We start from the raw sequence: 27,970 nt of genomic DNA on the forward strand, positions 1-27,970 counted from the left end.
GACTTCTTGTTTGGCATGCCGCCCGATCATAAGGGTCGGACAGGGCTAGTCGTCTTTGTAGACAGACTGAGCAAAATAATGCATTAAATACCATGTAGGACATCGATCACAGGCATAACGAACTGCGCCATCCTCGGACGCCAGTCTCGTTTGCGCGCAGCCCTAGTCTTACTAGGGGAGGGCCCCTCACTATGCTCGGTGCAAAAGAGGGACATAGTTTCGTCAATATGACGATGATACATGAGGGTATCATCTCAAAGACAAAAATTTGCCCTAGTGACCCTGCCAGTTTAGCAGTGGTCAATAAAACAACGCCTTATGACCGACCTTTTGGCGATATCATAGGCGAGTTTGATGCTAAAAGCGTGAGCGTGGCTCAACGCTTTGTGGATGAGCGCATCACACGAAAAGCCCGTAACGCGATGGCAAGGGCACAGGACAAGCCATAGGAATATGCGGACCGAAATGGTCGTAAAAATAATAAATGCTTTAGAGTTGGTGAAAACGTATTACTAAGTTCTGCCTCCCTACCTAAGACTGCAATTTTTGTACTGCCTGGTGGCACTACGAAGTTGTTGCCGCCTTTCATTGGGCCCTTTTCGGTGGTTGAAGAGGTTGGAGACCTAAATTATAGGCCCACCCTTCCCCCGGATATGAAGACGCACCCCGTATTTTGCGTGAGTCGTCTGAAACGGTATGTAGACCCGAATGAGGTCACAAATTCCCATCCGTCCAAAGAGACCGATGGTGACGCCGACTGTGAGTCGAGCGTCGTTCGGGTGAGGGAGATGGAGAAAGCGAAAAACTATCAGCCGACCGACTCCTCTCACCACGAAAAGGACTCGGAGAGCGAGGGACATTACGCGAGTAACGCGGAATACCCTCAGCATTATCCGCTCAAAAAGGTCCAAGCGAGTCTTCAGGTGTTCATAACCCTGACGAGTCTACGCTCGGAGATCACAAAGATACAAGGTCAGTCGCGAGATTTGACCCTCGAGATCTGCAATACGTCATTCAGCAGCGCTTAACGCATGCGACTGAACAGGAGAAGGTTAGGCAGCGCGAGTAGGTGGGCGAGGTCGCCACTCCTATCGGGCGCCGCCTGCGCTAATTGATGCGGGTGGGAATCAACGCTTCCTTGCTGGAAGGTTGCTTGCTCACCGCTCCGTGAGGCAAGGGTATCAGATTTTCGTCCAATAAAAAGGTTATCCGAAGAGTTTTGACTCTTGGGAACGGATCGATACCCTACGTATTGATGTGCCCGGCTTGGTGGCTGCCTATGAAAAGGAGCACCAGCTGAGGCCACTTCGCTAGTCTCAAATGTACTAGGAGAAGTAGCGTAGTGAGAAGAAACAGGGGGTACAGTACCACCCATGATTTCTTTCACACGCAAACGGGCGAAATTAATTCGCTGCGACAGCTGTTTCATCACATCGGAATGCGGATGAATGCGGCGCAGAAATTCCGCCTCGTATTATTCGGGTGTTTCATCTGAACGCAACACGACTGGAATCGGATAAATACGCCCAAGCGATTTTCCCTGTGCCCTCCATGATTTAAAGGCGCCAGAATAATTATGTGCGTCTACAAGAGCGCGTTCTAGGAGTGACGCTCTTGGCTAGTTTAAACGAGGCCATTTAGATGGAGGGTGCATCAGTGATATACCACCCGTCACATAGCCACGTTCAAAACGACTGGCTTGTGACACCGACTGAGCACGTTCACGAGTCGTCGGCGGAGCTCTAGGCTCTGAATCATCGATGTCAGAACCATTATATTTATGTATGGTCTGAGCATAAGGCATTGTGGGGTATACCCAACGGAGAAGCGGCTGCGCCTCTATGGGCAGCGCTCTCATCAACGGTCGCTGCGCTAACCAGCGCAGACGACGAGACAGCATTAGTAAATGTTGCTGTCTCCATGTTGTGAGCAATGAGAGAAGTTTGAATAGGTAATAATGCGCCATCATTCTTCCTCATAAGCTCGTTGTCCGCATCACTACTATGAGGTGACGGCAACGGTGTCGACTCATTTTAGTCGACAATGAGCGACGGATCAACATCCTCACTGTTAAAGTGGGTGTATCCTTAAGCCCCGTTAACGCGACAGCAGCAGTAGCTGTCGGCATTTCGACTAAGGCTTGGACGCTGCCGGCGTGTTGGCACGGCGCGTGCACTTAGCGCGAGGTTGAGTGGGTGTCTTCGCAGTCGACCCACTTACGTGGCCCCTTCTAGGTGGCATCTTTGGCGCTGTGTATGCAACACAGGTCGCTAGAGTGACTGCGAGAACTAGCGGCGCGTTGAGCAGCTCGCAGTTCCTCTTTGATAAATTTAAAATGTCAATTCGTTTTTAAAGGGGGGGATGGTATAACGGGCTGAAGTTACTCTAATCTTACACAGTCACCGTTAAGTACACTTGGTGTACTTGAGGGGATGGTCAATTACTAAAACAAAGTAATTAGACCCAGAACTCGGGTGTGGTGCACATTTGTGACCAACTCTTGTGTATGTGATGCACATAGGTGCAGTCAAATTAGGAGGGATGACACCTAGCGTCATCCATGACGACGGCTAGTGTCATCCGTTACGCGAGGTATCTAGAAAGATTCGCTCGCAATACATATTAAGTTTTATCTATAGAGATGACATTTTGATTGGTAAAAATAGGTATTTATTGCGATTAAATATAAATCAGTCTGAAAACTACTTTCTACTTAGTAAGTGGGCACGAGGAGCCGGACTACCGCCTCCGTGACGACACTTTACTTGAGTATCTAATCTTCTAATGCAATGCTTTCCATTGTGGCTTATTTTAAAATTTTGCTCGAGTACGTCTTCAACTTCATCGGGAGGTCAGATGTCAGCTCAAAAGGTTCAGTCATCTGGCTCGCGGTGATCTCAGTAGAAGGTTACGAGACAGAGAAAAACGTACGATATAAACTAAAGATTTCTGGCCATATTTCGAAAAAGGAAATTTATTTTCAAGGAAATTCTTCAAAAGACAAAAAAAATATTTTTTCTCTCGACATTTTATTTTTAATATCAAAGTCCAAAATTTTCTAACATGACAAGTCTTTGTGGAACATTCCCGATGTAGCTTAAGGTTTACAAGGAACTACCATGGTGATTAGGACATTGGCCAATCCTCCGGCTCTAAATTAATCTTCCTTTATCTCATTTAATCTTATGTTTGTAAGGAAGACTAAGAAAAACGTGCGACATGAAAACAATAATGTTGCTGGACGCTAAACCTTATCCGGAAGTATCGGTGCTACCAGTACTATATCGGTCTTCTGGCATGGAGAGTATCTTATAAAGAATTTACCATTCTGACTCGCACTCACACTCGCACTCTCGCTTAAGCAATTGTCATCATGGCCGCCTGCGCTTTTGATTCCGCTGACATAACAGCGATGTTGGACGTAGCAGTAAAAGCTGCACGTTCTGCTGGTGCGCACATGAAATCGCACGTAAACACGTCGCGAGTCGAGAAGACCAAGTCTAGTAAAGATGACCTCGTCACGGTCGTGGACAAACAGTGCCAGGATATCGTATTCGCAACTATAAGCCAAACGTATCCTAGCCACGATTTCTTAGGAGAGGAAAACGTTGCACCCGGTAGCGAGGCTTCAACCCGTGCACTTGACGATATGATGAGTAAGGAGTGGCTATGGATCGTTGACCCCATTGACGGCACAACGAACTTTGTGCATCACCGCCCCGCCAGTGTCGTGTCAATTGCATGTGCGCATCGTGGCGACGTCTTAATAGGCGTCGTTTACGACCCATATCGAGACGAGATCTTTACAGCGCAGAAGGGCAAGGGCACATTTCTAAACGACCAACCGGCCCACGTCAGTGACGAGACGTCGTTGTCCGAAGCGCTCGTTGGCATTGGCATCGGCACGAAAGAGAGTGTAAGATCGCCTATGCTCGATTGTGCACGCGAATTCTCGGCGAAATGCCGAGGTTTGCGCTTGCAAGGAGCAGCAGCTCTTGAGCTTGCATGGACCGCGGTGGGACGCCAAACGGTGTGAATCTTAAGTTGTGTATACTTACATAAAGTGGTCCGTATGGCTAATGTACGAATTGCTGTAGGCTTTTTACGAGCTTGATCTTAACTCATGGGACATTGCAGCCGGCGCGTTGCTAGTTATGGAAGCTGGCGGTGAGGCATCGAATAGCGACGGTACGCCATTCTCGCTACGCACGCGCAATGTCCTGGTTTCGAATCATCAGGGCGATATGCACGCGCAGATGCTCGAGCTTATTCAAAAGGCTGATGCAGTAAGCGTGCGGAAATAAGCAAAACAATCGTTGAGGAATCGTATTATTGTCACAAATCGCAGAATTTTCAAGCGTATTGATTTCTTCCAATCGGAACATTCTTTAGTCTTGAGTAGGTGCCCTTTAGTGCCCTTTAGAACCCAAATGATACGATTTGACCAAACATGGAAGTGCAATACCCAGCGCCGTACCATGTGAACACGTGGTTCTTTGTGTGCGGACCGCTCGCGGTGAACACGTACTTGCTGGGGTTGGCGGCAAATCTGCACGTGTTCCATCGATATAACTTTGCTATTGATCAAGTGTTCGACATGCGGCCAGATGAGGTTCCAACGGCGAGTGGTGTCTTTAAAACGACCATCGGAATGTTTCTCGTACAGTTCTTGATTTTTAAGGGTGAGGCTTCAAGACGTGGGGATTTATTTGGCCAGGATGAGATGCGCATGGAGGTGCTGCTGCTAGGATACGCCGCCGTTGCCGCGACGGTGCTTCTGTGCCCACTCGAGATTTTGCACTACAAGTTTCGTATGTTTGTCCTGCGTAATCTCGCGCGATGCTTCTGGCCATTTCAGCATTTCTCATTTAAGCTTCCACTTCACGCAACTCCTTTTGCCGAGGTGTTTATGGCCGATGGGTTAACATCGTTGTCCAAATTTATCCAGGACCTGTTCGTGGCGCTCCTGCTGCTATCAATGTCGTTTAACACTGAGCCAAAACACTTGCGCGAGTCTTATATCTCGAAACTTAAGGAATCTCCACTGCCGTACTTTGCGGCAAGTATGCCATACATGTAGGACCATTTTTTATCAACATTTTGACTTTTTGTCTAAATTTAGTGTCCCTTTTTGCTCTTGTATAGAATTCGAGCCACCCAGTGTCTAATTTCGTTCCAACAGACAAAAAGCGTTAATGATCGCTTTCTTCATTTGTTAAATACGATGAAATATTGCTCGAGTTTACTCGTGATCTCCGTGGGCGCGTATCCAATGTTGAGAGGACTCGCTCGACCCGAGCAAAGCAGCTTCTTCTTACTTTGTGCTGTCTTTAACTCCATGTACTCGTTTCTATGGGATGTTGTTATGGATTGGGGTCTCGGTCAACCCCGACTTCCTCGAAAATTCGCTTTCTTACGCCACCAATTGACCTTCCGGCCTCGCAAAATCTACTACATCATTATTGCAATCGATTTTGTACTACGGATTCTATGGGTCACGAAATGGTGGGATTGGATGCACCGTGGCGTGCACTTTAAACTCATTTCACAAGTCGCAGAAGTATTGCGACGTATCATTTGGAATTGTGTGCGCGTGGAGTGGCAGTGCATTAAACTGAACATTCTCGCAGTTAAAAAGCTTTCAGCCGATAATTTCGAGCTCAACGAGAATCTAGAAAACGTGCCATTAATTCGTGACGTCCATGATGCAGCGCGTGATGACGGGCAATCAAGATTGCGAACACCTAGCCGTCCTACGACGAAGTTCAGTACAGATTTAAACAGCCACGGTCTTTTTCGTCACGAAGCTGACAACGTGGAGTATCAAGGCAACGCTCCTAGCACAACGCCTACCACTACTTTCACTGGTTATGTCGAGAAAACTGTGTTTTAAAAAGTTAAGCACTACAATTGAGGGTCCGGAGGCTAACGACTTGTAAAGATTGCAGCACTTTAATTGTACTTATTAGGTTTTTTGCTCTAAATGAAGGTAATTGCTGCGGACACGCCCAATTTATGCTATGGACACACCTCTAAAAATATGATTTTGTCTCTAGCCCTATTTCACCCCTTTTCGCAAACATACCACCTACTTCCGTATTGTTAGCTAAAGAAAGGGTCAACTTCAAAGTTTTTCTTTACAATGCTGTACGGAAGCTTTTGGGCATCTCTGACAATTCAGGTTATGCTAGCGCAGAAGTGTTTTGGGTTGGCAGTATAGGGCTCGTTTTGACTGCAGGTAGAAGATTTAAAGATGTCTTGGGTAGGCACAACAGGGCTGGCCATGACTGAAGGTAGAAGATGTTGAAAAGGAGAGTGTCGTCGTAAGTACGAATGCGCACGAAGCGTGCGGGACGACGATGGGAATGGCGGTCGCTAATTTCGTGACTGTATCATGTATGCATTGTGCAAAACGATATAAGGATTTGCGGATGCGTGAACAGGAAGGGTAGCGAATGAAAAGTAGTGAAGGCATAATGGATAACAAAACAGAATCCTTATACTACAGTGCCTAAGATTTCTATATTGAGCAGGTTATGAGCCCAAAGAGAGAGGGCAACGACGACAACAACGCGGCACAGGCACCGCCGGCAACTGGTCACAAAAGGATCTCGCGGGAGCCTGCTGCAGTCGTCATTCCTCCCGCTCACGCAGGGAGCAAGGATTCTGAAACGCTGGCCAAGGTTCTCGAAATGCTGTCCGGAATGGATGCGAGGATGAAGATGATGGAAGCATCGCAAGCAAGGATTGAAGAGGACGAGCGGATGCGCGGGGCCGAAGAAAGCGGGCTACTCACCTCCATGCTCAGCGCTGATTTTGCCGGGAGGCTACATCGTGGAGCCCTGGAGCTTTCGGACCTCCGCAAGCGGCATGGATCACCGCAAGCTCGACGTGCGGGTGGTCGGTTTGACGACCTAAGGATGGGGCGCGACACCCTGCGCAGCAACGCGCCGAGCCACTTCCGCAGCCGTCTCCTCAGCTGCCGCCATATCAGCCACAGCCGATGTCTCATGGGTCGCCAGGGCCACCGCAGAGTTCCTGCGCCCACGCAGTACCGAAAACCGGATGCGAGGCAACGCATGTTTTCAATGGTGTGACGCGCAGTCGTCTGGCGAGACGCAGGGACGGTGAAGTTGCGTTCGATGTGTCAATGAAACGTATTATACGCAAGGACAGTGCACTCAGCGCGCGAAACACAGGCGCCAAATGATGTGTTGATGGCGGTTCTAATGCGAGAAGAGTCAGCCGACGAGACAAATGCTGATATGCAGACGGTCTGACTCCTACATTTCCACCAGCGACTCGGACATCTCGCTTACGACAGCAGCGAAAGGATGGCCAAGGACTCAGCGTCTGGTTTCAAACTCACGTATACGAAGCGGCCGACTTGTTTCTCGTGCGCGCAGGGAAAGAAGACAAAAATTTCCAGTCGCGGAAGGACACTGGCACGAATTCACCCATCGATAGAATCGGTGGAGTATTATTTGCTCGAATTTAAAGGGCTCGATGACGCCAAAAAATCGGCTCGGGAACCGTTATCTTGTGAACTTCATAGATCACAAATCGAATTACTGTCGCGTCTTCCTAGCGCTTACGAAGGATAAGACTGCAAAACAATTTGAGCACTTTCTAGCTCTTCGAACGCCGGTTCAATTGCCGTATCCACGTGCTGCGCACAGACAGGGGCGGTGAGTACGCGAACGTTGACCTGTTCTGCAAGTCGACAGGCGTCGCGCGACAAACAAGCGAGGCTAGAAATCAGGCGTCGAACGGCAAGGCGGAGCGCATGTACAGGACGGTGCTGAACATGACGCAGCATGATATTTGCCAGTCGTCTTCCGGTGTCATTTTTGGGGATGCAGTCGAATATGCGTACATACTCAATCGCAGCCGGACCAATTCAATTGCAAACCGCGCATCGCCGATGGAGGCTTTGACCAAGCACGCGCCCGACTGCGTGATATCGTTACTTTTGGATCGATCTGCACGGTTTACCGGGACCCCGGAAAGAAATCGCTAGCACAACGGGCACAAGTTGGCGTTATCATCGGTTGCAGTGATGAGACAAAGGGGTTCAGGCTGTTCATACAGAACGAAAACAGGGTCACGGTCACACAGCATGTGCGTTATATTGAAACCCTCAGGGCGAAGCAAAATAGTCAGCTTCAACGCGCACTCGAATTTAAAGATCAGGCGGCCGTGACAGACATACTAAGTGCAGTCACTATTGGGCTTAGCGCAGTGCCTGCGACAAAAATTCCTGCAAAGGATGAGGCGTCTACACGCAAAATAGAAAAAAAATTCCTGCAAAGGATGAGACGTCTACACGCAAAACGAGCTGGCAAGAAAAATCGAAGTCTTGGACGCGTGCGGCGCATAGGACGCGCAGTGCGACCAACGGACGCAGGGATCAGGGGGTCAGGAGAAGTTAGCGCAAGAAGAAGGTGTGCAACAAGAAAACTTGGTAGCGCATGAGTACGAGCGCGACCCCAAAAACTATGGGGAAGCGATGCACAGCGCAAAAAGGAAGGGCTGGGAGAAGGCAACGCAAGAGGAACTACAAGCTCTGAAAGAAAATGGCGTATGGAGCCTTATTAAGCAACCCATGGGAAGCAACGCATTGCACACGAAGTGGGTCTACAAAACGAAGACAAATGCTGACGGCCTCCTCGACCGTCTGAAGGCAAGACTTGTGGCGTGCGGTATTGAATAGGTCTTTGGGGTTGATTAGCAACTCACCTTCGCTGCCGTCATGGATATGTCTACCGTGAAGGTGATTTTGGCGCTTGCAGCAATCTTGGGGTGCCGTCGAAGCACGGAGACATCCCCAACGTCTACGTCAAGGCAGACAAGAAAGCCCACTCGGTAATCCTACTGCATGTTTCACAGGCGATGGAAGTCAGCGAGGATATTCTCAAGACACTTTGCGCCACACACAAGAAGGATGCTGTGCTCGAGCTGCACAAAAGCCTGCACGGCCTCAAGCAGGTTGGACGACTTTGGAGCCAACTCTTGCACGCTCGATTGATGGATGCCGGTCTTAGCCAGTGTATTTCGGACATGTGCCTCTACTGGATGGTCGATGGCGGCCAGCTGGTCGTCGTGGGTGTGTACGTGGACGACCTGCTGGCCATCGGAACCGACACAGTTGCAGTCGACCGATTTTTCATCAAGCTTGGAAGCCTAGCCATAAAGGACCTTGGCTTCGTCAGCAAATTTCTTGGAATGCGTGTCGCTATAGAGGACGACAACAGCTACGTGCTGGACAAATTGGAAGCGATAGACGAGCTGTTGCGCGAGCATGGACTTGAGAACGCCAACTTGACGCGAGACTCGATCGTGGCGGACTGCTACGAAGTACAGCCAGAAGATTGCGCGCTGTTGGGCGCAAGTGTGGATGGCGGGGGTTCGAGTATCCGGACCTTTTAATCCCTTGTCGGAAGCCTTCTTTCGGTGGTGCGCTGCACGCGGCCAGACATCGAGTATGCCGTACATAAAGCAACGCGCCAGACCCATCAGCCACGGCTGCATGACCTCAAACTCGCAAAGAGGATCGAGCGTTATCTTAAAAGTACACGCGAATTCAAGCTGCGCATGGAGCCGACGAGGACCCGCGATGGCGAGCTGCAGCTTGAGTCCTACTCGGACGCTGAATTCGCCGCTGACAAGTCGGACCGGATGTCTTTAACCGGCGGCATTATCTGGCTGAACGGGATGCCGGTCAGCTGACGGCAAAGAAGCAAGGCGGAGTCACGCTTTCCACAATGGAGGCGGAGTTTGTCGCCGCGTCGGACCAAGCGCGCGAGCTGCTCGGCATCAGGGCGATGCTTTGCGAAATCGGAATGCCGCCTACGCTCCCGATGGCACTCCAAGTTGACAACCAAGCGGCGTTATAGCAGTTGGCGGGCGAGGCATCGTCACTGAAGGCGAATCACATCGACGTGCGCCTGAATTTTGTTTCCGACTACGCGAGGCGTGGTGTAGTCGCGGCCCAGTACGTGTGCTCGGAGCTGCAACTGGCGGACCTGTGACGAAGGCGCTTGATGTTGCAAAACTTAGTGCATTGTGCAAGTTGATGCGACTTGGCTAAATGGGCGGAAAGTCATGGCCGAGGAGGAGGGTTGAAAAGGAGAGCGTCGTCTTAAGTACGAATGCGCATGAGGCGTGCAGGACGACGATGGGAATGGCGGTCGTTGACTTTGTGATTGTATCATGCATGCATTGTGCAAAACGATGGAGGATTTGCGGATGCGTGGACAAGAAGGGTAGCGAGTGAAAAGTAGGTGAAGGCATAATGGAAAACAAAAACAGAATCCTTCTACTACAGTGCCTAAGATTTCAATATCGGATAGAAGACTTGAAGCGTTGATTGATGAACGCTTCGGTCACTGGACAACCAAAGCTGTCACGGGGCTCTCAGTAATCTGCCATGGCAAATTTGAAAGGTGACTTTGGGGACCGCTTGGCCGTAATATTATGGAGAGGGAAAAAATGGTGGTGTCATGGGCTCTCAGTAATCTGCCATGGCAAATTTGAAAGTGACTTTGGGGACCGCTTGGCCGTAATATTATGGAGAGGGAAAAAAATGGTGGTGCCGGCCGCGTCAAATGCCTTAGTCGAAACGTCGACAGCTACTGCTGCTGTCGCGTTAACAGGGCTAAAGGATCCATCCCACATTAACAGTGAGGATGCTGATCCGTCGCTCATTGTCGACTACAATGAGTCGACACCGTTGACAACGACATGAGGAATGATGATGCGGCATTATTGCCTATCCAAACTTCTTTCATGGCTCACAACATGGAGACAGCAGCATTTACGAATGATGTCTCGTCGTCTGCGCTGACAAGCGCAGCGACAGGTAGTGAGAGCGCTGCCCTTAAAGGCGTAGCCGCTTCTTCGTTAAGTAAAACCTCAGCGCTTTATGCTCTGACCATTATCCATAATGGTTCTAACATAGAGGATTCTGAGCCTATAGTTCCGCCGACGACACGTGAACGTGTTCAGTCGATGTCACAAGCCAGTCGTTTAGAACGTGGCTATGTGACGGGTGGCATATCCCTAATGCCACTTCCACCTAAATGGCCTCATTTAAACGGGCCAAGAGCGTCGCTCCTAGAGCGCGCTCTTCTAGACGCACATAATTATTATGGCGTCTTTAATTCATGGAGAACCGGGGGAAATCGCTTGGGCGTATTTTCCCGATCCCGGTCATGTCGCCTTCAAATGAAACGCCCGACCAATACGAGGCGGAATTCCTGCGCCGCATTCATCCACATTCCAATGTGATGAAACAGCGGTCGCAGCGAATTAATTTCGCCCGTTTGCGTAGGAAATAATTAGTGGGCGGTACGGTACCCCCTGTTTCTTCTCACCCCGCTACTTCTGCTAGTCCTTTTGAGACTAGCGAAGAGGACTCAGCTGGTGCTCCTTTTCATAGGCAGCCACCAAGCCGGGCACATCAATACGCAGGGTATCGATCGGTTCCCAAGAGTCAAAACTCTTCGGGAAACCTTTCCATTGGACGAGGATCTGATCCCTTGCGTCACGGAGCGGTGGGCAAGCAACGTTCCAACAAGGAAGCGTTGGTTCTCACCCACATCCATCAGTGCAGGCGGCGCCCGAGAGGAGCGGCGATCTCGCCCACCTACTCGCGGCTGCCTTACCTTCGTCCATTCGGTCTCAGGCGTTAAACGCTGCTGAACGACGTATTGCGGATCTCGAGAGTCAAGTCTCATGACTGACCTCGGATCTCGTTGATGTCCGAGCAAAGGCTCGTCAGGGTTATGAACGCCTGAAGACTCGCTTGGACCTTTTCGAACGGATAATATTGAGGGATCCGCGTTGCTCGCGTGATGTCCCTCGCTCTCCAAGTCCTGTTCTTGGAGGGAGGAATCGGTCTGATAGCTTTTCGCCTTCACGTCCCCCTCACCCGAACGACGCTCGACTCACAGTCGGCGTCACCATCGGTCTCCTTAGCCAGATGGGGATATGTGACTACATACCGTTTCAGACGACCCACGTAAATACGGGGTGCGTCTTCATATACGGGGAAGGGTAAGCCTATAATTTAGGTCTCCAACCTCTTCAACTACGTTAAGGGCCCAATGAAACGCGACAACAACTTCGTAGTACCTCCAGGTAGTACAGAAATTGCATTTTTAGGTAGGGTAGCAGTACTTAATAGTACTTTTTCACCCACTCTAAAGCGTTCATTGTTTTTGCGACCATTTCGGTCCGCATAATCTTTTTGCTTGTCCTGTGCGCTTGCCATTGCGTCACGGACTTTACGTGTGATGGCTAATCGCTCATCCACAAAGCGTTGAGCCTCGCTCACGCTTTTAGCATCAAACTCGCCTATGATACCGCCGAGAGGTCGGTCATAAGGCGTAGTTTTATTGACCACTGCTAAACTGGCAGGGTCACTAGGGCAAGTTTCAGTCGTTGAGATGATACCCTCATGGGTCATCATCATATTTACTAAATTTTGTCCCTCTTTCGCACCGAGCATAGTGAGGGGCCCTCCCCTACTAAGACTCGGGCTGCGCACAAACAAAACTGGCGTCCGAGCATGGCGCAGTCCGTTAATTTGAAATGGTGTCGAACCCTACTGGCGTGGACACTGTTATTTATAGCGAACTTCACAAAAAGGGCAATAGCTTGCTCCACTCTTTGGGACTTGCTATAGTGCGTAAGACATCCACCACGACCCGATTGGCACGTTCTGTTTGGCCATCGATCTGGGATGATCTGCGGTCGACATGTGGAGCTTGCTAGTCTGTCTACAAAGACGACTAGCCCTGTCCGACCCTTATGATCCGGCGGCATGCCAAACATGAAGTCCAGACTTACTGACTTCCAACAGTTGGTTGGAATCGGTAGCGGCTTCAGTGGCGCACTGCTGGACGGTGCAGGCTTAATGCGCTGACACTGTTCACAAGAGCGAATATAGTTGGCCACCCATCTATATAGATGTGGCCACCAAAATTCCTCTGACACTCGCAAGAATGTCTTTTCACGGCCCAGATGCCCACTAGATGGCGCATCATGGTGCTCGAGAAGGATCATCAGCTTGAGATCTGTGTCATGAGGCACATAGATTCTCAAGGGATCACAAGGTGACAGCTGATGCCATAACAGGCCATCGCTGCAGCTAAAGTGATTGAGCTTAGCTTTCAGGTGCGACAGAAGGGAAACCTTTCGTCCACCGAAGTGATCCAACAGCAGGCGACAGTGGTCGTCCTGACTGTAGCTCTCTTTATCTCAGAGGCCAATGAGCTCGTCACGTGGTATGCCTTCATGGCTGCCAACGTCGACGGCTGAAATTGTGCTTTAGCACTAGACACACTTTCCTGGTGTCTTACCTCGAAGTCGGGTCTGCGCGATAAAGCGTCAGCCAAGACATACGACTAACCCGGCTTGTATTCAACTTTGAGATTAAATTCATAGAAGAATGTAATCCATCTTGCCATTATAGGCGAGAGGTGCGGTGAGTATATTGCGGTCCGCAGTGATGCGTGATCCGTTTAAATCGCAAATGGTTCGGTGCCCAATAGGTGCACTCGAAACTTGACAGGAGCATACTTTTTTGCAAGTAGTCTCTACAAGAGATTGCCTCACTAATACGAGCGCATCATCTTGTTCTTTTGACCAAACCCATTCTGCGTCCTTTTTGGAGGTCAGATAATGGTTTAGTTTGCTCAGCATAATTCTTGCTTTATTTATGCAAGTAATTACCGAGCCCTAGGAATTAGCGCAAATCCTTTACATGCCGTGAGGTTAGCCATTCCTTTACTAATTTTACATTGTCTGGGACACCACGTGTACGTACGATGCAGCCCAGCACAGGTATCTCGGGGACCCCTATGATGCACTTTTACAAATTGACGTACAATCGGGCGTCCTTTAAAGTCTGCAACACAGCGTCTAAAATGACGCTTGTGCGACTCTAGTGCGCTCAGCCCGTCCTCGGCCCCACTACGCACGAATACATCGTCAAAGTAATGGGGCGCGCAGGCACGATGCTGATGCATCACGTGAACCACCACTCCATTGAATGTCGCTGGTGCGTTTTTAAAACCTTGGGGCATCACAAGCCACTCCCACATCATACCGCTTGGGGGGCTTACAGCTATTTTGGCTACATTGGACTCTCTCATTAGTATCTGATAGTAGCCATCCTTCAAATACAACGCGGAAAAGATATTTGACTTTCCCATGGACAACAAGATATTTTTTCGCGAGATTGGCGTTTGCGCCGGAATGGTCGCCGTATTCAATTTATTATAAGCATGAATCACGCGCCATCCACCTGTGGATTTACGCACACAAAAGGTGGGGCGGCAGTGAGGCGATTTGCTCTCACGCACATGTCCCGCCTTGGCTCGCTGGTCAATAAGCTCATCCATACAATCGACTTGTTCTTTCGGCAACGGCCGTTGCCTGGCACACAATACTTGGGGCCAGGTTCGAGATCTATTTCGTGCCCGATGCTCCTATCTGGCGGTAGGCGGCTCGGCACTCCTTCTGGGAACACATCGCGATATTTCCACAGAACCTCAAACAACGAACTGTCTCTCAAGGCATCCCAGCCTTGAGCAGCGTACCGCTTCTTTTTGTCCGTTTCTGGGACGCTCTCGTCCATTGGGGACGACGAGCAGCAGTCCACCAAGTTCTCTTCTGGAACTGGTGCGACTATTTCGTGGATCTTTCCTTCCTTTAATTCGGCAAGGAACAGATCCCACGACATCTCCGGGAGATTTACTATCTCCTCGGCAGATTTAAAGACTTGCCGGAGCACCTCAACTGAGGATGCCTCCGCAATTTCGTCTTTGACGGCCTCGAACACCTCGTTCGAAGGCCCGTCCTCTTCATTAGAGACTGATCCAAAGGTCACTCGTTTAGACGTGCCTTTGATCGTCCTAATCTGTCGGGTACTCGTTTTTCGAGTTACCACGACCCTTTTCTGGGAAGCGGGTGTCGTTGCACTCCTGGCTAACGCACCCCTTCCAACCGCACCAGGCTCTTGGCACTGTGCCGGTTTATGCGACGCATGACTTCTTGTCAGCTCGCCGTCTACTGCCACAGGCTCTCGGCTCTGTGCAGGACATTCGGACGCATGACTACTTGTCATCGTCCTATTCACTACCTCAGTCTCCACGAGCTGGGTAGGAATTGGTGACGTTTGACATCCCGTCAACGCACCCTCAACTGTGTTCGACACGACATCAGTTGCATAGGCCTCTCGCAGGAGCACATCCTTTCCGGTGTCCTGCGTAGAGTTCGCAACTGTGCGTGTACGCCAGTCTATCCATGGTTGGTACTTTGCCAACCATGGCATGCCTAGGATGAGGTCATACGGACTCTCCATTCCTAGCACTGTGAACTTCTCTTTACAAGAGAAGTCACTAAAGCTGAAGGCGAGTTCTACCTGAACTCCCTCAGACTTAACGAGCGCGCCGTTCGCTAAACGAACGGTCGCCTCTTCTCGCTTGCCATCCTGGCAAAGCGACTCAAACATCGCCGGTCTCTTTCTTAGAGCCGCGAGTTTCACAAAATTTTGTGATGCACCCGAATCCACTAGGAGGGTCATCACCTGGTCATAGCCTCTTACATGAGCGCTATAGACCAGCAGGGTTGAGGTCCGAAATTTCGAGACCTCAGGGACTATGCTACCCATTTGTTCNATTTTCGGGAAGATTGCTTGCCCACTGCTCCGTGAAGCATAAGCTTCACCTCTAGCAGTAATAAAGACCTCCAAAAGGAATGCCAAGACCACACCCGCCACCATACAGACCCGCTCCATACATGTTCCAGTAACCAATCGGGTACGCCCAGCCGGGAATGCCACCGCACATGAATCCAAATCGGTACGGTCCAAAACCACCCCAACCGCCCCATCCGCCCCAGCTTCCGAGTCCCCAGCCAAATTGCTCTTTCTTGTTGTCATCGCTCTGATCGTTGGATTCATTGTCTTCGTGACTTTCTTTCTTAATACTTGCAATGGCATTAGCTGGTGGATCAATCTTCACCGTCACTCCTGTTAGCGTGACACCATCGGGCAACTTGGACGCCTGAACTTTAGTAAAAGCTTCGACTGATGTTTTGACCACAGGCTCGTCGACGGCAATAACACTACCGACAAAAGCCAACATGGCGACAAAAAAGCATGAAGTCTTCATAATTTCGCTGTTGTAGTTGCTTTAAAGCTGCAAATTGAATTATGGCGGAGTGTAATCAGCTCTAATGGGGGACTTCTCATTGTTTAGTCTTCTACTGTCATGAACTTTTCCGCAAATTTTGATTGAAGTCGGTGAATCCAAGTCCCGAATGATAGCAACGAGGATGGAATGGCGCCTGACAAGCAAACAACACTGGACGAATGTCAATATATTTTTGAGCGCAAAAAAATATAACGTTGTCGTGCATTTTGCATCCACACGCTTTCAGCGAATGATGCCTGCATATCGATTTTACGGATATTCGTGAAGTAAAAAGATCTGTTTTATTTTAAAATACATTTGGGCGGCACTCGCAGAACGGTATTATGCGACAAACAACTTATCAGACCACTTTTTACAAGCTGGGGAATAGGACAAGCGATATACCCTTTCTGTAAGCACTAAGAGTTGCCTGAGGCACCTGCTGTGCCTGAGAAAAAATATGGCAGAGACATCGACAAAGGCCGAAAATGCGTGCACCTACCTGATGCTCGAAACCGGGGATTGTGAGGCTTTGCGGATCTTTTGCTTGGTAGCTCACCAGATTGAGAATTTCGGCTGCTAGAAGGAAAGTAGGGGCGCCAGTGAGCATCCCTGACGTATCTCGGACTCCACCATGATAGCTACCGAGATCTCTCCATTCACGCGAAATGCCCGCTTGTGCCCGTATGCATTGGCTCAATGTAATTCTTAACTTGGCATCTTTAAAGTATTTACACCGCAACGCGAAAGCTTATGTTGGCTACAGTGAAATTGTTGACAAATACGGTTCGGTTGGCTTTTGAGTCTCCTTTAAAGTGGCAATGGAGAAGGATGTTCTTGCATTTTATTAGTGAAACGGATCTTTACGTTTGATGTGTCACAAAGCGACGATAAGGCTGGCGACGATGCGATTACGTGAAGTTGCGCGATTGTAGAAGCAGCTTTTATTTCCATAAATCGTGATGTTGCGCACCGTATGCGAGTCGTAGAAGCAATTATACCGAATAAGGTGTCAGAAATACGCGGTCGTTACTCTAATTATATCTCGAAGGTAAATTATGGATCAGCATTATTTGAGTTAATAATAAGCGAATTTGGAATATTAATGAACAAAAATTGCGCAATTTCTAGAGCTCCAAGTGTGAAGGTCGCAATTGTATGTATGCTTTATTGCATCTTCAATACACCTTTATTCTTAACATTACTCCATGCGAAGGTCATTGAACCTCAAGCAATTTGTACCATAAACAGAACAATTACTTTTAATCCAAATCCCAGCTTAAAAGTCTCGAGATTAGAGCTGCAACGTGCACATCATAGATGTAAAAGTGAAAGGACAATTTTGGACAAAATAAGTACACCTTGTGTTACCTAATGACGATTTGATGGATTTAACTCAAGCTTATTTAAGCTCAGTTGTTATTAATTAACAAGCCCATCGCGATTTGGTGCACAACCAAGGCGACACTCCCGCTTTAGCAAAAAGCTTCACAATTTCACCATATTTTCGTCTTTCAAACTTCCCAACGCTTCAAACCTTTTTCATCCGATTTCGGACAGCAGTGACAACATTCATGATACTGCTGTTACCGTCTGTCCTCGCTTTGTTAAGCTGCGCAATCGCATCGCCAGTCCCTTCGCTTTGTGACGCTCCATCTGTAAAGCTTTATGTCACTTACAAACGCAAGAACATGTTTTTCCATGGCCACTCGGAATTTGACATTTTCGCCACGCCCGTATTTTACAAAAATGCTTTAAAGTGCTCTACAACAGCTACGCCACCTTTAATGACGACGACGAGACGCATGCTTACACGGTGTTTAATGGATCTGCATTCCTCACGACTACAGATGCGTCCAACTCTAATATGACGCAGTGCCTATCTTCTAGCATGATACCTTTCGATGGAATTTTACAGGCATTGAATGATGCCACCCCGATTCCAAGTGCGTCGATCGGTAACGCTCTCGTTGAGTGTCGAGCACGAACCTTTTCAAGACGACGTTCGTGGGTACTCACTATGCCCTCTGCGCATTTGGGAAAGCTGGTTTCAGAGCTTGCAGCAGCGATATGGACATTTCTGTTAAGTACCTCTGTAACGGGCTAGAGTTGCCCTAATGTTACACAGTCCCCATTAAGTACATTTAGTACTTAAGGGGATGGTCAATTACTAAATAATAGTAATTAGACCCAACACTCGGGTGTGGTGCACATTTGTGACCAACCCTTGTGGATGTGATGCACATGGGTGCATTCACATTAGGAGGGATGACGCCCAGCGTCATCCATGATGACGGCTAGCGTCATCAGTTACGCGAGGTATCTATAAAGATACGCTCGCAATACATATTAAATGATATCTATAGAGATATCATTTTAATTGGTAAAAATAGGTATTTGTATTTAATTCTATTAAATATAAATCAGTCTGAAATTTACTACCTACTTGGTAAGTGCGCACGAGGAGACGGATTACCGCTCCCGTGACGTCACTTCACCAGAGTTCTTAGTGTGTTGGGTGAGGTCGCTTGCGCGCCCACCACAACTACCTCACTGCACGCAAGAGAAGCAGGTGCAAACCGCTTCCTCGCTGTGCTAGGGTGTGTGCTAAGTAGAGCGTGGCCGCATTGCGACGTGCCCGTCTACACTTACCAAGTAGGTAGTAAATTTCAGACTGATTTATATTTAATAGAATTAAATACAAATACCTATTTTTACCAATTAAAATGATATCTCTATAGATATCATTTAATATGTATTGCGAGCGTATCTTTATAGATACCTCGCGTAACTGATGACGCTAGCCGTCATCATGGATGACGCTGGGCGTCATCCCTCCTAATGTGAATGCACCCATGTGCATCACATCCACAAGGGTTGGTCACAAATGTGCACCACACCCGAGTGTTGGGTCTAATTACTATTATTTAGTAATTGACCATCCCCTTAAGTACCAAATGTACTTAATGGGGACTGTGTAACATTAGGGCAACTCTAGCCCGTTACACCATCCCCCTCTTTAAGAACGAATTTACATTTTTAAATTCGACAGAGTAGAGAGAGGAACTGCGAGCAGCTTTACGCGCCGCTAGTTCACTCGATCACTCTCGCGCACGTGTTTCTATACACGGCGCCCAAGATGCCACCTAAAAGGGGCCACGTTGGTGGGTCGTCTGCGAAGACGCCCACACAACCTCGCACTAAGCGCACGCGCCGCGTTAACAAGCCGCAGCGTCTAATGCCTTAGTCGACACGCCGACAGCTACTGCTGCTGTCGCGTTAACAGGGCTAAGGATCCATCCCACTTTTTTTTTAACAGTGACGATGTTGATCCGTCGCTCACTGTTGACTACAATGAGTCGACGCCGTTGCCATCACCTCAAAGTAATGACGCGGAGACGGAGAAGGCGAAAAACTATCAGCCGACCGACTCCTCCCACCACGAACAGGACTCGGAGAGCGAGGGACATCACGCGATTAACGCAGATCCCTCAGCATTATCCGCTCAAAAAGGCCCAAGCTCGGAGTATTCAGGCCTTCATAACCTGTTTGCTCGAACATCAACGAGATCCGAGGTCAGTCGCAAGACTTGACCCTCGAGATCCGCAATACGTCGTTCAGCAGCGATTAACGCATGTGACTGAACGGACGAAGGTAAGGCAGCCGCGAGTAGGTGGGCGAGATCGCCACTCCTATCGGGCGCCACCTGCACTGATGGATGCGGGTGGGAATCAACGCTTCCTTGTTGGAAGGTTGCTTGCCCACCGCTCCGTGAGGCAAGGGTATCAGATCCTCGTCCAATGGAAAGGTTACCCGAAGAGTTTTGACTCTTGGGAACCGATCGATACCCTACGTATTGATGTGCCCGGCTTGGTGGCTGCCTATGAAAAGGACCTCCAGCTGAGGCCTCTTCGCTAGTCTCAAATGGACTAGCAGATGCAGAGTTGTGAAAAGTTGTATATGACTACTCTTACCTTAACATTTTCATAATGAAGCGGCTCAAAAAGCATACTTCTCAAACGTTCGTCATTGATATCTAGCCATCGCTCGGAATCTTTCCACGTCTTGGAGCTCCAGAGATTTCATTTTTTGAAAAAAATAATGTAATAAATAGGGGGTACAGTACCACCCATGATTTCTTACACATGCAAGCGGGCGAAATTAATTCGTTGCGACCGCTGTTTCATCGCATCGGAATTCGGATGAATGCGGCGCAACAATTCCGCCTCGTATTGGTCGGGCGTTTCATTTTAAAGCAACGCAACACGACCGGGATCGGGAAAACACGCCCAAGCGAATTTCCCTGAGCCCTCCAAGAATTAAAGACGTCATAATAATTATGTGCGTCTACAAGAGCGCGCTCTAGGAGCGACGCTCTTGGCCCGTTTAGACGAGGCCATTTAGATGGAGGGGCATCAGTGATATGCCACCCGTCACATAGCCACGTTAAAAACGACTGGGCTCGTGACACCGACTAAGCACATTAATATGTCGTCGCCGGAGCTTTAGGCTCAGAATCCTCTATGTCAGAGCCATTATGGATAATGGTCTGAGAATATGGCGTTGTGGTTATACCCAAAGAAGAAGTGGCTGCGCCTTTATGGGCAGCGCTCTCATTAATCGTCGCTGCGCCATCCAGCGCAGACGACGAGACAGCATTCGTAAATGTTGCTGTCTCCATGTTGTGAGCCATGAGAGAAGTTTGGATGGGCAATATTGCGCCATCATCCTTCCTCATGACTCGTTTACCTCACCCGGCGACGCTCGACTTACAGTCGGCGTCACCATCGGTCTCCTTAGACGGATGGGTATGTGACCTCATTTGGGTCTACATACTCTTTCAGACGACCCACGTAAAATACGGGGTGCGTCTTCATATACGAAGGAAGGGTGAGCCAATAATTTAGGTATCCAACCTCTACTTCCGTAAAGGGCCCAATGAAATGCGGCAACAACGTCGTAGTACCACTAGGTAGTACAGATATAGCATTCTTAGGTAGCCCACTCTGAGGCCTTACCGCGTAGATGCGACATGGCGTACAACACCACCCGGCTGTCGTCCTCGATGAGCCGCATTGCTCCACGGCTAAAAGCCAGTGGATAATCGTGTGCGCTGCAGTTCCATCGAACTTGGGCTGGTCCATCCGAATGGGCCTCGGCTGATGCGGCCGGAAAGAGAGCATCTCAACAGTCCTGTTGAGAGCCTCGCTACGAGCCTGCTCATGCCTCGGCTCATCCTGAGTCTGAGTGACGGACTCCGCCGCAGCATGGCCCTGTGCCTCGGACCCGCCCTCCGCTGTCCGAGCACGAATGCCTCAAACTGCTCCAACTGAGCAACATGTTGTTCACCAAATCCCTGCTCCATAAGCCCTGCCACCTCCTGATGATGTTCGGTGAGGTGGAAAAAAATGAGCTCAATCAATATTGAGGCTCATCCTCATGTACACACGCAGAGTTGCGGGTCGTGGGAAGGAGTTCAAGTGCTACCAAGTGTAGGCGGGCACGTCGTAATGCGGCCACGCTCTACTTAGATATACACCCTAGCATAGCGAGGAAGCTGTGTAACCAGCTTCTCTTGCGTGCAGTGGGTTGTGGTGGGCGCGTTAGCAACCTCACCTAACCTACTAAGTACTTTGGTCAAGCGTCGTCACGGGAGCGGTTATCCCGCTCCTCGTGCGCACTTACCAAGTAGGATGTTGTTTTCAGACTGATTTATATTTAATCGTATTAAATATAAATACCAATTCTAACCAATAAAAATGTCATCTCTATAGATAACACTTAAAATGTATTGCGAGCGTATATTTCTAGATACCTCGCGTAACGGATGACGCTGGGCGTCATCCCTCCTAATGTGAATGCACCCATGTGCATCACATACCCAAGGGTTGGGCATAAATGATAACCGCTGGGTCTAAATACCAATTATTTAGTAATTGACCATCCCCTTAAGTACACCAAGTGTACTTTACGGGGACTGTGTAACATTAGGGCAACTTTATCCCGTTACACTGCTACTAGTACTACTGAAATGTGCCCCGATACATAATGTATATAACTGGGTGTGGCCATTAGTAGGCCAAGTCTTAATAGTTATTATTTATTTAGCTCAGCTAGAATTTTATGCATTGATAATGGTCCAAAACTTTGCAACTTTGTGCTATGCCAGATTCTTGGCTGAAGCTTTGTTAATAATTTGTCGCACATTCGTCCTTTATTTGAAGAAGCGACATATTGGATACTGTATGGAACTTTAAGATGTATTTAAAAAAACTAGGCTCTCTTTTGCACTACATCAATTTTGTTCGCTCTTCCAATGCGTGAAGACACTGCTTGCGGCATTTATACACGCTTAATAGTTTTGCTCTTCTATTGAAAAAATATATAATGTAGTCACTTGAGGATTATGACAATGTTCATTACGTTAAAAGAAGACGTCAAGGGCTTGTCGATTACTTCAAGGAAACAACGTTCAACTATACTCTATTTAAATCAACTAAAAGAACCGTTGCCCATGCTACTTCTGTCATCAAGCGATCCTGCCTCTGCCATACCACTTCCTTTCAGCAGAGATCCGTTCGACCCACTAGAGCGCGATTCCAGAGCCGTCGAGACAGTCATGACAGCTAATAAGTCAGTTGAAAGTGGTGTGATATTGATGTGAAGCGACGATTCTACGTTTTTCAAAATTCCACAAAGAAATTCCTGATCCTGCTCGTACGTCATCCCATCGTCATTGTTTGCGTCAAGACGCGAAAGCAATTCTTCATTCGAAAATTGCGCCTGGACAGGTGGTAAACGGAGTGTCATGAGTTGAGCACCTAGCATTTTCTCATTCAAAAGACTTTGACAGGCTGTCGCGATCTCATTTTTGCGCTGCACAGCTTGCTCAGCTTCCAGTGGCTCGGGCACTTCACTGACATTAATAAAAGCTTGTGCTGCGGTTTCAACGATGCCATTCAATCGATCGCTTTCACTCATAACGCCTTTACCAGACCAGGAAGCACTGGGTCGGCCGTTGCTGCCTGTGCCGTGCTCACTGTGAAGATCCAGATGATTCTCCAGCTCCAAAAAGTGCTGCAAAGAGGCATCGTCTAAAATACCTGGTACCTGCAATAACCCATCTGCAGCACCACATTGTTACTTGCTTAATGCATCTGGCAAGCCTTCTCAGAAAAGTTTTACCATACCGACATATTTCTGTAAGCTTGCTTGACGCTTCGTCAAAAAGCTTGGATCGAATCTACACGAACGTTAATTTATAAATAGTATCAGATCATTCAAATTTAAGACCAACCACATCATCAACCCAATTTGTCGTGGTATTTTCAGAGCAATGAATGCGCTGTGAATATTCATCACAAGAATGAAAAGGAGGGAGAGAGGCTCGAATTGAATAAAAATTGCTGAAGCAACCTCGTCACGTTGGAGCTGCAATCGTAGGGCTCATTGACGCACGGTGTTCGGGTACTTTTGCCTTAATTCAGATAAGATCAAGTGATTTTTACAGTCCTCGACTTGCAACAAGTCTCCTCGCTTCTTTTTCAGCACAAAGAGATCCCACAAGTAGCACAGTCCGTCAATAGGCAAAGAAGAAGCTCAATACAACAGTGATGAATCGCGAGCAAGAAGACATTTATCCAGTGCAATTGGCTACTCTTCCCTCCTCCCCCTTTAGACATGCTGCAAGCTACGAGACTTACTCGAGCCCTTTTCTCATCATTAAATACCACGACTCCTTACACGCAATCGTACCGTCCAAACCACTGCTTTTCGGGTAGCGTTACTTCAATGAGGTCCCCGAAACGCCGCACCAGACGCGAATGCAACTGGTCAAAGTCGCTGAAGCGCCGAGAGACACGCCACACGCCGCCATTCCACGAAATCTGAGGGTCGTTACAGCCAATTAAGTCAAGCATACGCCGGTTATGGCCAAATTAAATTCACACACCTCGATGATGAACTCTGTGTGGTCCCCCACCGTATCATAGCCCGTGATTTCCGCGCTCACGTGAAGCATCGCCATTGGTCGGATAATAGTAACTATGCGGCGATTAGTTTTGTGGTCGATATTAATGTGTAGACCTTAATTAAACGTTGCCGTGACTTCAAATTGTGACGCCTCTTTTAGCTAAATTATCGACGTTATGGCGCACTATGGGCGAGCAGGCGGTGACCGCATGCAGATCGCGGTAGACGTGGACCACACGCTCGCTAAGATGATGGAATGCGCCGCGGAATGGCATGAGGAGGAGCACGGCGCTAAGGTACCGTACGATTTTTTGCAATCGATGTCGAAGGCATTGTTTCACGATTTACTCTTTTAGATTGATGTAGAGACGGTCGAATCATCGAGCTGGTCAAGTATATGGGGCGAAAATGACGCTATGGCCAAGACGCATCAATTTTACGAGTCAAGACATTTTGAGACGGGTCTGGCAGTGGTGGCGGGTGCGAATGAGGTGCTTAAGCCGTTACGCAAGTACTTTGCCCTTGTAGCTATCACGGACCGTCCACGCGTTGTGGAGAAGCAGACTCGAGAATGGCTCGACCATCACTTTTCAGGCGTGTTTGACAAGCTTGCGTTTGTGAATGAAGAAAGTTCCGATCGCCTTATTTCACGCAAGAAATTGTATGACGATTTTAAGGTCAAGATTGCTGTGAGCTCCGACGCTGCGATTGTAGAAGCAGCAGCGAATGTTGAGTATAAGGTTTTCATTGGCTCAGTGCCATGGAGTAAGAAAGCGGTGCAAGTTTCGAGCAATGTATTTCAGGTCACCGACTGGTCGGCCGCCAAGGAAGTTTTTGCACAGCTTATTGAAAAACTTGAACTCGAACCAATTGACAAGATTTTTCCGGGTCCCCGGCTGTCTCGATACAATGAAGACCTGGTGACAGTGTCAACACGGAAACCGGCAGGTACAGTGGTCTGAGGGTATTTACAAGTTCTAATTGAGCCCGTACATTGCTAACATTATTATTTGCATAGTATTCTATGCCAATATCATTAATTCAAAATTCACGCAGAAGCAAGAAAGTATTCGCCTTCAGGCGTCCGAGGCGGCTATTACGACAGCTGTGCAGGCAGCTGAGATCTTGCGAAGCCAGAACAATGCCATTACGACCAAAATTTCGACGCGATACGCCTTGAATCGGCCCAAGGACCGTGGTGGCTATCGCGTGCCCAAGCTGGAGCTTGTGCTGAACTGTGTCGCACGCAAAGCTTAATACAAGCGTCTTGTAATGGAACGAGAGCAATCGAACCACGCGTCAGTATGGAAGGAAGTATAGGCGTCAGGGAAGCACGAAAGAATCAAGGCAAAGAAAATGTAGTTAGGATATCAATGAAATTTTCGCTTGCTTAAGTTTATCTTTTCATCAAATACTTGCGACGCTCTTCGTCACGCTGCTGACGACGTTCCGCCTCGTTCACCGTTACAATATCATCTACGTAGCATTAGCAACTTAACCTCTTACTGTGGGGGATCAATTGCGCTGTACTTACAAAATCCTGTCTTGACCATAAAAGCCTCCATCATCGCACCCGTTACGAAGCACACCGGCACCAACTTTCTTAAAATTGGCATCAGCGCCACAGAAGCTTGGCTCTTTGAAAGCATTTTCGCTTTGTTGATTCACGAAATATTCGATAAATTGGCAATATTTGTTTTTAATATTTTAATTTCCTGCACTGGAGATAACGATAATCCTGCTCGATCAGCTAAACGAAATGTACGTGCATTACATTCCAACTAATGCGCTATCGTGGGTGACTAATTGAGCAACTATCGTTTCCGAACAGCAACACTGTCGGATCGACACGCTACGTTTCAGAATGACGGATCGTGACAGAAAGTGTCGACTGTACATGCATGACATCTTGTAACACGGTGTTTCGTTACATGAAATTAACACTTAAGGTTGTTAATTAATATATTACTTAAAAGGTAGATATTATTTAGAGAATATTAATTTACATGGTAATATTCTAAAACCTTATCCATGTAGATATAGGGTAACGGGGTGTATCAATACATGAAATTAACACTTAAAGGTTGTTAATTAATATATTATCTAAAAGGTAGATTATATTTGGAGGATATTAATTTATATAGTAATGTTCAGAAATCTTATCCATAAATAGGTATAGACCATTATATCTATTTATCCCGCAGACTAATCAACTGTAGATGTAAACAAAAGAGAGAGACAGATAAGATTAGATAAGATTTCAATTGCATGTTTAGTATTAGTTTATAATTAAGTTAGCGTTAACAGATAGAAAGAAGAGATACTTAATTATATAAATACAGTTTTCATTTTACCCTCTCTAAGCTAGTTACTTTAAAGAGAAGTCTTCCTCAGCTCGTACTAGTGTACGTGAAATAACGTAACGCACCGCTCGCAACTGAAGCAGTGCGAAGTGGACTTGTATTGAAGCAGTTCAAGTCGTAGTGCCCGTTACACCTGGTAGCACTTTGTAGTCCGTCCAAGGACCACAATTCCTTCATCTAACATGGACATGTTAGATGATAGTGGGAATACGCATCACGTTTCCCGTGAAAGCTTCTCCTTTCTAAGTGACATAGAAAGGAGTGGGGTTGAACGAATGAGTTCGACCGTAGGAAACGATGCAATCTTGGCAATGCTGTCCAATTTGGACAGAGATGCCCTCCATTCAGCCGTTGCCAAGTTCATACAACATGAACTTGACGAGGCGAAGGAGAAGGTAGCCTTGCTTAATCAGCAAGGCTCTCAACAGGCAGAGTTGTTGAGGTTACAGCAGGTACAGACCTCTGCACCTGGGATGACGCATGCGTCGTCCAGAAACCTTAAAGATTGACATCTTTAAGTATAGGGGGGTCGAAGAAGACTCCCTCTTAAGATGGTTTGTCGAGTTGGACGATGCTTTAAGGGCTCGTCACATCGTCGATGAGCAAATGCAAGTCGCATTTGCTCAGTCAAATTTGGCAGGTCGTGCCAAAATTTGGGCACTAGGCCTTAAGTTGCGCGACCTAAATGTCTTTGGGTCGCTAGAGGTTTTTAAAAGCCCGGCTCAAACAGACTTTTGAACCGCCTAGGGCTGAGTTCAGAGCTCGATCAAAGCTTCTGAAACTCAAGCAAGGCAAGCGCGATGTTCACGCATATGCCCAGCACATACGACTCTTAGCGAGTTGTATTACGAACAACCCAACTAATGAACACACGTTGATTACAGTGTTCATGCAAGGTCTTACGGATGGTCCCGTTAAGACTCACCTGTTCCGCTTGGAACTGGATACGCTTGAAGAAGCAATATCCGTTGCGGAACAGGAGGACTTTAGCTTGAGACAGGCTCAAGCTAGTTCGTCATCATATCGTCCACCAAGACGACACAAGTTAGGAGATCCAGAGCCCATGGACCTCTCTTACGTCGAAGCGAGAGACCTCGCTTTTCGAACAATAAGCGATTGCAGAAATGGCATCGTTGCCAAAAATAGGACACTACGCTCATGAGTGTAGTTTTCCACGCCCAGCACCGAAAGGTACTGAACGTAGTTTTGGACCGTATGCCAAAAAGGGCAACGGTCGCGGATCCGACGTTGTTGCGAAATCGCAACAGCGAGGCGGACCGCCAAAAAACGGTCGGGGTCAGTAGGGGCGCAACGCCCTACTGATCCAGCAACCTCAAGAGAATTTGCAAATCTCTTGACTAAAGTTGCTCCAGACACACAATCATTATGTGTCTCTGCACCTGGTGATGAGGTATCCCTCATCACCTTGAAGTT

The 27,970-nt window shown here is 48.1% G+C and overlaps 5 protein-coding genes across 5 annotated transcripts; 3 read left to right on the top strand and 2 right to left on the bottom strand.

Annotated features, from left to right (window-relative positions):
- The first annotated feature begins 3,155 nt into the window (after positions 1-3,155).
- Positions 3,156-4,362, top strand: CCR75_005959 (uncharacterized protein). The gene is made up of 2 exons (XM_067964033.1): positions 3,156-4,030; positions 4,098-4,362. Exons 1-2 carry the CDS (start codon positions 3,374-3,376, stop codon positions 4,302-4,304), a joined length of 864 nt encoding a protein of 287 aa, XP_067816447.1. The 5' UTR covers positions 3,156-3,373; the 3' UTR covers positions 4,305-4,362.
- Positions 4,363-4,450: 88 nt separating this feature from the next.
- On the top strand, positions 4,451-6,064 carry CCR75_005958 (uncharacterized protein; the record flags this gene model as incomplete). The annotated part of the gene is made up of 2 exons (XM_067964032.1): positions 4,451-5,076; positions 5,146-6,064. 2 exons carry the CDS (start codon positions 4,451-4,453, stop codon positions 5,891-5,893), a joined length of 1,374 nt encoding a protein of 457 aa, XP_067816367.1. The 3' UTR covers positions 5,894-6,064.
- Positions 6,065-22,604: 16,540 nt separating this feature from the next.
- Positions 22,605-24,228, bottom strand: CCR75_005957 (uncharacterized protein; the record flags this gene model as incomplete). Its single annotated transcript, XM_067964031.1, has 4 exons — positions 22,605-23,326; positions 23,393-23,445; positions 23,958-24,088; positions 24,154-24,228. The coding sequence occupies 4 exons, from the start codon at positions 24,226-24,228 to the stop codon at positions 22,695-22,697; spliced, it is 891 nt and encodes a 296-aa protein (XP_067816485.1). The 3' UTR covers positions 22,605-22,694.
- Positions 24,229-24,349: 121 nt separating this feature from the next.
- Positions 24,350-25,430, top strand: CCR75_005956 (uncharacterized protein; the record flags this gene model as incomplete). Its single annotated transcript, XM_067964030.1, has 3 exons — positions 24,350-24,469; positions 24,530-25,121; positions 25,192-25,430. 3 exons carry the CDS (start codon positions 24,350-24,352, stop codon positions 25,428-25,430), a joined length of 951 nt encoding a protein of 316 aa, XP_067816254.1.
- Positions 25,431-25,569: 139 nt separating this feature from the next.
- On the bottom strand, positions 25,570-25,822 carry CCR75_005955 (uncharacterized protein; the record flags this gene model as incomplete). Its single annotated transcript, XM_067964029.1, has 2 exons — positions 25,570-25,649; positions 25,708-25,822. 2 exons carry the CDS (start codon positions 25,820-25,822, stop codon positions 25,570-25,572), a joined length of 195 nt encoding a protein of 64 aa, XP_067816466.1.
- Positions 25,823-27,970: the final 2,148 nt, after the last annotated feature.

This window comes from Bremia lactucae, linkage group LG4, assembly GCF_004359215.1.
Source record: "Bremia lactucae strain SF5 linkage group LG4, whole genome shotgun sequence".
Lineage (NCBI taxonomy): Eukaryota > Oomycota > Peronosporomycetes > Peronosporales > Peronosporaceae > Bremia > Bremia lactucae.

What these genes read in the sequence shown, in the direction of transcription:
- CCR75_005959 (XM_067964033.1), top strand. Translation starts at nt 3,374, where the DNA reads ATGGCCGCCTGCGCTTTTGATTCCGCTGACATAACAGCGATGTTGGAC. An exon ending in CCGCGGTGGGACGCCAAACG is followed by an intron (nt 4,031 to 4,097) that starts GTGTGAATCTTA and finishes GAATTGCTGTAG; the next exon opens with GCTTTTTACGAGCTTGATCT.